At 44.8% G+C, this 10,556-nt stretch overlaps 1 protein-coding gene across 1 annotated transcript; it reads left to right on the top strand.

Moving 5' to 3' along the window:
- Positions 1-6,055: 6,055 nt before the first annotated feature.
- On the top strand, positions 6,056-9,747 carry LOC110503182 (cysteine and histidine-rich domain-containing protein 1). Its single transcript, XM_021581540.3, has 11 exons — positions 6,056-6,370; positions 6,729-6,778; positions 7,130-7,186; positions 7,318-7,481; positions 7,556-7,659; positions 7,751-7,809; positions 7,938-8,008; positions 8,126-8,231; positions 8,341-8,460; positions 8,539-8,601; positions 8,769-9,747. The coding sequence occupies exons 1-11, from the start codon at positions 6,307-6,309 to the stop codon at positions 8,919-8,921; spliced, it is 1,011 nt and encodes a 336-aa protein (XP_021437215.3). The 5' UTR covers positions 6,056-6,306; the 3' UTR covers positions 8,922-9,747.
- Positions 9,748-10,556: the final 809 nt, after the last annotated feature.

The raw sequence follows: 10,556 nt of genomic DNA, 5'->3' as shown, positions 1-10,556 counted from the left end.
CAAAAGAGCAGAAAAGTAAATAAATATAAACAGTATGGGGATGAGGTAGGTAAATTGGGTGGTCTATTTACCGATAGACTATGTACAGCTGCAGCGACCGGTTTGCTGCTCAGATAGCAGATGTTTGAAGTTGGTGAGGGAGATAAAAGTCTCCAACTTCAGCGATTTTTGCAATTCGTCACATGCGGTGACCTCACCCTGTATAACCAGCATGTCCAGAGATGCAACCTCTCCTGGGCTTACCTCCACTGTACCTGCACCCCACCATACCCCTGTCTGCACATGATTCCCTGAATCTATTCTACCATGCCCTGAAATCTGCTCCTTTTATTCTCTGTCCCCAACGCACTAGACGGCCAGTTTTGATAGCCTTTAGCCGTACCCTGATCCTACGCCTCCTCTGCTCCTCGGGTGATGTGGAGGTGTCCCCAGGCACTCTCATTTCTTGACTTCTGTATTCGAAAAACCTTGGTTTCATGCATGTTAACATCAGAAGCCTTCTCCCTAAATTTGTTTTACCCACTGCTTTAGCACACTCCGCCAACCCAGATGTCCTAGCCGTGTCTGAATCCTGGCTTAGAAAGGTCACCAAACATTCTGAGATTTTCATACCCAACTACAACATTTTCCGTCAAGATAGAACTGCCAAAGGGGGAGGAGTTGCAATCTACTGCAGAGATAGCTTGCAAAGTTCTGTCATACTTTCCAGGTCTACGCCCAAACAGTTTGAGCTTCTAATTTTAAAAATGAATCTCTCCAAAAATAAGTCTCAATGTTGCTGCCTGTTATAGACCCCCTCAGCTCCCAGCTGTGCCCTGGACACCATATGTGAATTGATTGCCCCTCATCTATCTTCAGAGTTTGTTCTGTTAGGTGACCTAAACTCGGATATGCTTAACACCCCGGCAGTCTTACAATCTAAGCTAGATGCCCTCAATCTAAAATTATCAAGGAACCCACCAGGTACAACCCTAAATCTGTAAACAAGGGCACCCTCATAGACGTCATCCTGACCAACTTGCCCTCTAAATACACCTCTGCTGTTTTCAATCAGGATCTCAGAGATCACTGCCTCATTGCCTGCATCCACTATGGGTCCGCAGTCAAACGACCACCCCTCATCACTGTCAAACGCTCCCTTAAACACTTCTGCGAGCAGGCCTTTCTAATCGACCTGGCCGGGGTATCCTGGAAGGATATTGACCTCATCCCGTCAGTCGAGGATGCATGGTCGTTCTTCAAAAGTAATTTCCCCACCATATTGAATAAGCATGCCCCTTTCAAAAAAAGTAGAACTAAGAACAGATACTGCAATAGCATCGAATAGTCCCCGCGATATGCAACTGTTCAGGGAAGTCAGGAACCAATACACGCAGTCAGTCAGGAAAGCAAAGGCTAGCTTTTTCAAACAGAAATTTGCACCCTGTAGCTCTGACTCCAAAACGTTTTGAGACACTGTAAAGTCCATGGAGAACAAGAGCATCTCCTCCCAGCTGCCCACTACACTGAGGCAAGGAAACACGGTCACCACGGATAAATCCACAATAATTGAGAATTTCAATAATCATTTCTCTACGGCTGGCCATGCTTTCCTCCTGGCTACCGCAAACCAGGCTGTCCAAACTGTTATAGACCTACAGTGCCTTGCGAAAGTATTCGGCCCCCTTGAACTTTGCGACCTTTGCGACATTTCAGGCTTCAAACATAAAGATATAAAACTGTATTTTTTTGTGAAGAATCAACAAGTGGGACACAATCATGAAGTGGAACGACATTTATTGGATATTTCAAACTTGTTTAACAAATCAAAAACCGAAAAATTGGGCGTGCAAAATTATTCAGCCCCCTTAAGTTAATACTTTGTAGCGCCACCTTTTGCTGCGATTACAGCTGTAAGTCGCTTGGGGTATGTCTCTATCAGTTTTGCACATCGAGAAACTAAAATTCTTTCCCATTCCTCCTTGCAAAACAGCTCGAGCTCAGTGAGGTTGGATGGAGAGCATTTGTGAACAGCAGTTTTCAGTTCTTTCCACAGATTCTCGATTGGATTCAGGTCTGGACTTTGACTTGGCCATTCTAACACCTGGATATGTTTATTTTTGAACCATTCCATTGTAGATTTTGCTTTATGTTTTGGATCATTGTCTTGTTGGAAGACAAATCTCCGTCCCAGTCTCGGGTCTTTTGCAGACTCCATCAGGTTTTCTTCCAGAATGGTCCTGTATTTGGCTCCATCCATCTTCCCATCAATTTTAACCATCTTCCCTGTCCCTACTGAAGAAAAGCAGGCCCAAACCATGATGCTGCCACCACCATGTTTGACAGTGGGGATGGTGTGTTCAGGGTGATGAGCTGTGTTGCTTTTACGCCAAACATAACGTTTTGCATTGTTGCCAAAAAGTTCAATTTTGGTTTCATCTGACCAGAGCACCTTCTTCCACATGTTTGGTGTGTCTCCCAGGTGGCTTGTGGCAAACTTTAAACAACACTTTTTATGGATATCTTTAAGAAATGGCTTTCTTCTTGCCACTCTTCCATAAAGGCCAGATTTGTGCAATATACGACTGATTGTTGTCCTATGGACAGAGTCTCCCACCTCAGCTGTAGATCTCTGCAGTTCATCCAGAGTGATCATGGGCCTCTTGGCTGCATCTCTGATCAGTCTTCTCCTTGTATGAGCTGAAAGTTTAGAGGGACGGCCAGGTCTTGGTAGATTTGCAGTGGTCTGATACTCCTTCCATTTCATGATGCTCTCTGCGCTTTTAACGGACCTCTGAGACTATCACAGTGCAGGTGCATTTATACGGAGACTTGTTAAAAAAGTTTGAAATATCCAATAAATGTCGTTCCACTTCATGACTGTGTCCCACTTGTTGTTGATTCTTCACAAAAAAATACAGTTTTATATCTTTATGTTTGAAGCCTGAAATGTGGCAAAAGGTCGCAAAGTTCAAGGGGGCCGAATACTTTCACAAGGCACTGTATATCCATCATGCCCTGCCTTTCTAAAGTCTTCGAAAGCCAAGTTAATAAACAGATCACCGACCATTTAGAATCCCACTGTACCTTCTCTGCTGTACAATCCGGTTTCCGAGCTGGTCACGGGTGCACCTCAGCCACGCTAAAGGTACTAAACCATATCATAACTGCCATTGATAAAAGACAGTACTGTGCAGCCGTCTTCATCAACCTGGCCAAGGCTTTCGACTCTGTCAATCACCGCATTCTTATCGGCAGACTCAATAGCCTTGGTTTCTCAAATGACTGCCTCGCCTGGTTCACCAGCTACTTCGCAGACAGAGTTCAGTGTGTCAAATCGGAGGGCCTGTTGTCCGGACCTCTGGCAATCTCTATGGGGGTACCACAGGGTTCAATTCTCGGGCCGACTCTTTTCTCTGTATATATCAACGATGTCACTCTTGCTGCGGGTGATTCCCTGATCCACCTCTAAGCAGACAACACCATTCTGTATACATTTGGCCCCTCTTTGGACACTGTGTTAACTAACCTCCAAACGAGTTTCAAAGCCATACAACACTCCTTCCGTGGCCTCCAACTGCTCTTAAACGCTAGTTAAACTAAATGTATACTTTCAACCGTTCGCTGCCCGCACCCGCCTGCCGACTAGCATCACTACTCTGGACGTTCTGACCTAGAATATTTGGACAACTACAAATACCTAGGTGTCTGGCTAGACTGTAAACTCTCCTTACAGACTATTAAACATCTCCAATCCAAAATCAAATCTACAATCGGCTTTCTATTTCGCAACAAAGCCTCCTTCACTCACGCCGCTAAACATACCTTAGTAAAACTGCCGATCCTCGACTTTGGCAATGTCATCTACAAAATAGCCTCCAATACTCTACTCAGCAAACTGGATGCAGTCTATCACAGTGCCATCCGTTTTGTTACCATAGCCCCTTATACCACCCACCACTGTGACCTGTACGCTCTAGTCGGCTGGCCGTTGCTACATATTTGTCGCCAGACCCACTGGCTCCAGGTCATCTATAAGTCTATGCTAGGTAAAGCTCCGCCTTATCTCAGCTCACTGGTCATGATAACAACACCCACCCGTAGCACGTGCTCCAGCAGGTATATCTCACCGGTCATCCCCAAAGCCAACACCTACTTTGGCCGCCTTTCCTTCCAGTTCTCTGCTGCCAGTGACTGGAACGAATTGCAAAAATCGCTGAAGCTGGACACATATTTCTCTCACTAACTTTAAACATCAGCTTTCTGAGCAGCTAAACGATCGCTGCAGCTGTACATAGTCCATCTGTAAATAGCCCACCCAATCTACCTACCTCATCCCCATATTGTTTTTATTTACTTTTCTGCTCTTTTGCACACCAGTATTTCTACTTGCACATCATCATCTGCTCATCTATCACTCCAGTGTAATTCTGCTAATTTGTAATTACTTCGCTACTATGGCCTATTTATTGCCTTACCTCCTCACACCATTTGCACACCATTTGAAAATACACAGCCCAAAACAATTGCTTTGTGTTTGAATGGTTATTTGTAAAAAAAATAATAATAATAATAATAGTCAACCAAATTGTATTTGAAAATCCTTTCAAATACAGTAGTGGAAAAAGTACACAAAAGTCATACTGTAGTAAAAGTAAAGATATCTTAATATAAAATGACTCAAGTAAAAGTGAAACTTCAGTAAAAGTCAAAGTATTTGGTTTTAAATATACTTAAGTATTAATTGTAAAAGTATAAATCATTTCAAAATCCTTATATTAAGCAAACCAGACAACACAATTATCTTGTTTTTTTTAAAGCCAGGAGCCCACTCCAACACACTTCATTTACAAACTAATAATAATGTTTAGTGAGTCCTCCAGATCAAGGCAGTAGAGATGACCAGGGATGTTCTCTGTTTAGAGAGTCTACCAGATCAGAGGCAGTAGGGATGACCAGGGATGTTCTCTGTTTAGTGAGTCCTCCAGATCAGAGGCAGTAGAGATGACCAGGGATGTTCTCTGTTTAGTGAGTCCTCCAGATCAGAGGCAGTAGAGATGACCAGGGATGTTGATAAGTGTGGGAATTTGACCATTTTCCTGTCCTGCTAAGCATTCAAAATGTAATGAGTACTTTTGGGTGTCAGGGAAAAATATAGTAAGACATATTTTCTTTAGGAATGTAGTGAAGTAAAATTAAAAGTTGTCCAAAATATAAATAGTAAAGTACAGATACCCCAAAAAACGACTTAAGTAGTACTTTACACTTTACGCCAGCATCTGTACCTTAAGTATGTCTACGTTGAACCCTAAATCTCCACAGCGGGGTCAACCCCATGCACTAGGTTCGGCCCGGTTCCCCTCCCCAGGCAGCATGATTAGTGGGATTGGGCAGAGGAATGGGCTAATTTGGACATTCCGTTTGTGTTTCCGTTCCGGGAGATGCAGTCGCTGAGGGAACGGAACATAGTTGAGAAGAAGGACATCAGTAAGTTGGAGCTGCTGCAGACGTACCACAATGAGACACACTCCATGGACTTCCTGGAGCAGCCAGACTGCAAGGTGCTGTTTGTCATGAACGGGATCGACATCTACCAAGGAAAACTCGACTTCAAGGTACTGACACTCTCTCTGTCTCTCTCTCTGTCAATTCAATTCAATTCAAGGGCTTTATTGGCATGGGAAACATGTGTTAACTTTGCCAAAGCAAGTGAGGTAGACAACATACAAAGTGAATATATAAAGTGAAAAACAACAAAAATTAACAGTAAACATCACACATACAGAGGTTTCAAAACAGTAAAGACATTACAAATGTCATATTATATATATATATATATATATATATATATATATACAGTGTTTTAACAATGTCTCTCTCTCTGTCTCTCACTCACTCACACACACTCGTAACATCCTAATCATTACAAAACATCTATTCGATCAAATAGACAATTACATTGTTCGTTAACCAAATTCGACACTCATTGACCTCCATACAAAAACTCCTTGCTTGATGAGCGAAAAAAAAACGCCACCTGCTGGAGAAGAAAGATCTTGACAGATTGAGTGCAGTTATTTCTCTTGCTTCGTCTATTCGTACATGCCTGCAAACAACACTGGCTGGCTGGTTAACGAAAGTTCCCGAACTCCACCGGCATTTCCCGGAACTGTGTGCGGCAAATGTACAGGAGGAAACACGTGGCCAGGCACGCTTATCAACTGCATACTATAGATCAAAATATTGTATTAAACATCTGGCTGCTTTACATCCTAATTTAATATAGTATATTTGAATAGCCCGACGAGTTATCTCAGTTCGTTCATCATGACGTTGATGTGCTACAACAAAGGTTGCGGACAACGATTTGACCCAGACGACAACGCTGGTGGTAAGTGGAGCTAAAAATGAATTTAACTGGCTGTGTATAACAACCTATGAATGTCTACACACGGCATTCTCAGTTTAGGAATAGTTAAATGTTAGATATTGTCCACGTTCTTTAGTATTAGCAAGTGACAGCTGCAAACGTGTGCCTTTGTGGATTTTTGTGCGCCACTCCCGTTACGGAATCGCACGGAACACGGCGGAGACATAAATATAACCAGGGCGGATCACCGACATTTTTTTGTATGATCTGAAAGGAATGTGTTGATACAATGAAATATATATTTTTCATATGTTTTATGAAGCTAGATAGTTATGTCCATATTTTGCTCTATCATATTAATGAATGTTCTCCTCCATAGATGCCTGTACCTTTCACCCTGGCGTGCCTGTTTTTCACGATGCTCTTAAGGTAGGGTCAACCTTACCCTGACAGAACCACTAAACACAGTATGTGAGTAAGACTGTTGGGACAATAACGGTAAGGCTGCTGGTTCGAATTCCTGCGACTACTAGGTGAGACATCTGTCCGCGTGCCCTTGAGCAAGGCACTTTCTCCTGTAAGTTGCTCTGGATAAAAGCATCTGGTTAATGTACAGTGGTGTCCTCTGCTAATCACCTCTCATTCATCTCCACTTACCTGAACACAAAACAGGTGATAAAAGCAGATGAAGGAGAGGAAACGAGGTGGAGAAAGATTTTTATAGACTATTGACTGTGTGGGTAATGAACCCGTATTGTGGTTGACCTGACTGTCCTGTAGGGCTGGTCCTGCTGCACGAGACGCACCACGGACTTCTCAGACTTCCTCAGCATAGAGGTGAGTTAACCCCCCGGCTCTGTCTGCTCCCTCTCCCCGAGATAGAAGAGAAGAGGCCTTTGTAAAGTTTCAGAAGTGTTCAGTATTACATGTGGATATGCTAAAGTTGAAGGGTGTGTTTCTCTCCTCAGGGCTGCAGCAGAGGTATCCATAACAGAGAGAAGCCAGTGGAGCCGATCCTGCCGGAGGTGACGAGCTCAGAGGGGAGGAGAGAGAAGGGGGAGGAGCTAAAGCCTCGTGGTGACCCCTATATCATTCAGGCTCCTAAACCACTAGAGCTGATACACAGACCCAGGTAACACACTTTACTCAGGTGACACACACACAGTTTGTGTTTATCCTTAGTGATCACGCGTGTGTGTGTTTCAGTGGTGATGAGCCCCTGGTCAGACTTCAGCAGAAGGTGTTCTCCTCTCTGAGACAGGCTCTGGAGAAACTGCAGCTGGCAGAGAACGGACAACCTCGCAACACAGGTATGCTGCTGTCATAATGGACCTTTAACCTGGCTCTGATAGGATTGAGAGGTGGGTGGCTCACAGGCTCTCTGTCACTGTCTCTCACTAGAGGAAGAGGGGGAGGAGGTGAAGATTGGCACGTCCTGTAAGAATGGAGGCTGCTCCAAGGTAGAGTACTACTCCATTTCTCAGTGTGTGTAGAAGTTACCAGTCATGGCTCAGAGAGTGATGAGATGAATAGCTGTTTTGATTTAGTGTATTGTGTTGGTGTGTGTCCTGGTTCCTCTCCCTTGTAGTCTTTCTCTGGTCCAGGGAGTAACGAGGAGAAGTGTAAACACCACCCTGGAGTCCCTAACTTCCACGAGGGGTGAGACCCAAAAACACTTGAGATTCTGATGTCCTCCTCCTGTACAGTATATCTGGATAGATGTGTGATCAATGACTGTTGTTGGCCTCTGTTCTGGGCTTGTCCCCTGTCTGTCAGGATGAAGTTCTGGAGCTGCTGTAGGAGGAAGACGTCTGACTTTAACTGTTTCCTGGCCCAGGAGGGCTGTACCACAGGAAGTCACCTCTGGAGGAAACCAGACAAGGTCAGCACCCCTTCAGAGTTTAGCTCAGGCACTGACTCAGACAGATTCACACAATCAAAAGTGCGCATGCCCCCACCCCCCTATTTTTAATTCTCTCTGCCCCCTCCAGGGGATGAAGGTGGTACCGTGTAGGTTTGATTGGCACCAGACAGGCGGCCAGGTCATCATCTCGATCTATGCCAAGAACTCTCTACCAGAGTTCAGCTATGCAGAGGCCAACGGCACCACGGTACACACCACACACAGGCAAACAGATATTTGAAAATGCTTGCCTTTTGTGTCAGTGGTTAGTATATCTGTGTTCTAGGTGATCATCCGTGTGGTCTTTGAGGGAGAGAAGGAGTTTGAGCAGAAGATCAACTTATGGGGGGTGAGTGATGAAGATGATGGTGGTAATGAGTGATGAGGGTAATGAGCTGTTCATTGTGACCGTGTGGATAGGCAGAAATCATCATATAAAGTAACTATTAGAACTCTTAAGTCATTTCATAGGATCTCTGTGGTAGTCATAGTTCATCTCCCTCTCATGTCTCCTAGGTGATCGATGTGAGTAGCAGCGTGGTGAACATGATGTCTTCCAAGATGGAGATCTCTATGGGGAAGGGGGAGCCAATCACCTGGGCCCGTCTGGACCTACCCTCTCCCACAGACATGCCCACTGAGGGGGGGAATGGGATTGGAAAGGCGTAGAACTAGACAGAATGAAATCAATCACATGGTACATGCTCCTCCCATATGTTTTAGTGAACCTGTTGAAGATCGGCTGAGAGCAGTATTTATTTCTGACATTCTACTCAGAATGCGGAGGCTAAACTTCACTGAAACACTGTCTGAAGGCGACAACCATCAGGTCATCCTACTGAAACACAGTAACCATCAGGTCTTCCTACTGAAACACAGTAACCATCAGGTCTTCCTACTGAAACACTGTCTGAAGGCGACAACCATCAGGTCATCCTACTGAAACACAGTAACCATCAGGTCATCCTACTGAAACACAGTAACCATCAGGTCTTCCTACTACCTCCTCACTTGAAAAGAGATGCAGGCAGCTATCACCCTAGCATCCCTCATCAGGATCTGTATCTAAGGAGCAATTGGGGACAGCCAGTCAGAATGTAAACTGTTCTCAAACACCCACACACACCAGAGGAGGACAGGCTCATTGGAATGGCTGGAAGGAATTGAACAAAGTCAAATGTGGTTTCCATATGTGTTTGATACCTTTTCATTTATGACACACACACACACACACAGTCCTTCTGTTCTTTGTCAATTGCATGTGAGAATATTTGTGCCATTTATTGATATTAGTGGCCTTCCAGAAAATGTAACCTGTCAAATGAAGTTCTCTTGCTTTAACAGTCTTTTTGTTTAGGGTTTTAATTGTTTTTGCTCACTTCTGAGATCTGTGATTTAGTTTCACTCTTTACTTGCTGTAGTTAGTTTTATTTGCCTTGTATGAAAACAATGTTCTCTCCCACAGACTTAATAAACCTCTGAACCTACATTGTAATTACAGTGTCGGCTATCTTCATACCAGAGAGTTAACGCTCACAAACCATGACTTTATTAAAAGTTGTTTTACTAAAAGCACATGGTACGTTCAGCGGTGGGAGAGGGTGTGGCTTCAGACTGGCTCAGATACTACACAGAGTGTTAGGCAGCGTGGGAGAGGGTGTGGCTTCAGATTGGTTCAGATACTACACAGAGTGTTAGGCAGCATGGGAGAGGGTGTGGCTTCAGACTGGCTCAGATACTACACAGAGTGTTAGGCAGCGTGGGAGAGGGTGTGGCTTCAGACTGGCTCAGATACTACACAGAGTGTTAGGCAGCGTGGGAGAGGGTGTGGCTTCAGACTGGCTCAGATACTACACAGAGTGTTAGGCAGCATGGGAGAGGGTGTGGCTTCAGACTGGCTCAGATACTACACAGAGTGTTAGGCAGCGTGGGAGAGGGTGTGGCTTCAGACTGGCTCAGATACTACACAGAGTGTTAGGCAGCGTGGGAGAGGGTGTGGCTTCAGACTGGCTCAGATACTACACAGAGTGTTAGGCAGGGTGGGAGAGGTTGTGGCTTCAGACTGGCTCAGATACTACACAGAGTGTTAGGCAGCGTGGGAGAGGGTGTGGCTTCAGACTGGCTCAGATACTACACAGAGTGTTAGGCAGCGTGGGAGAGGGTGTGGCTTCAGACTGGCTCAGATACTACACAGAGTGTAAGGCAGGGTGGGAGAGGGTGTGGCTTCAGACTGGCTCAGATACTACACAGTGTTAGGCAGCGTGGGAGAGGGTGTGGCTTCAGACTGGCTCAGATACTACACAG

The sequence above is a fragment of the Oncorhynchus mykiss genome, chromosome 24, assembly GCF_057628025.1.
Source record: "Oncorhynchus mykiss isolate SJ-2025 chromosome 24, ASM5762802v1, whole genome shotgun sequence".
NCBI classification, from domain to species: Eukaryota; Metazoa; Chordata; class Actinopteri; order Salmoniformes; family Salmonidae; genus Oncorhynchus; species Oncorhynchus mykiss.
The sequence above is the reverse complement of the archived record's forward strand: the minus strand, read 5'-3'. Positions and strand labels throughout refer to the sequence as shown.

What these genes read in the sequence shown, in the direction of transcription:
- LOC110503182 (XM_021581540.3), top strand. Translation starts at nt 6,307, where the DNA reads ATGACGTTGATGTGCTACAACAAAGGTTGCGGACAACGATTTGACCCA. An exon ending in CGGACAACCTCGCAACACAG is followed by an intron (nt 7,660 to 7,750) that starts GTATGCTGCTGT and finishes GTCTCTCACTAG; the next exon opens with AGGAAGAGGGGGAGGAGGTG. An exon ending in GTCCCTAACTTCCACGAGGG is followed by an intron (nt 8,009 to 8,125) that starts GTGAGACCCAAA and finishes CCTGTCTGTCAG; the next exon opens with GATGAAGTTCTGGAGCTGCT.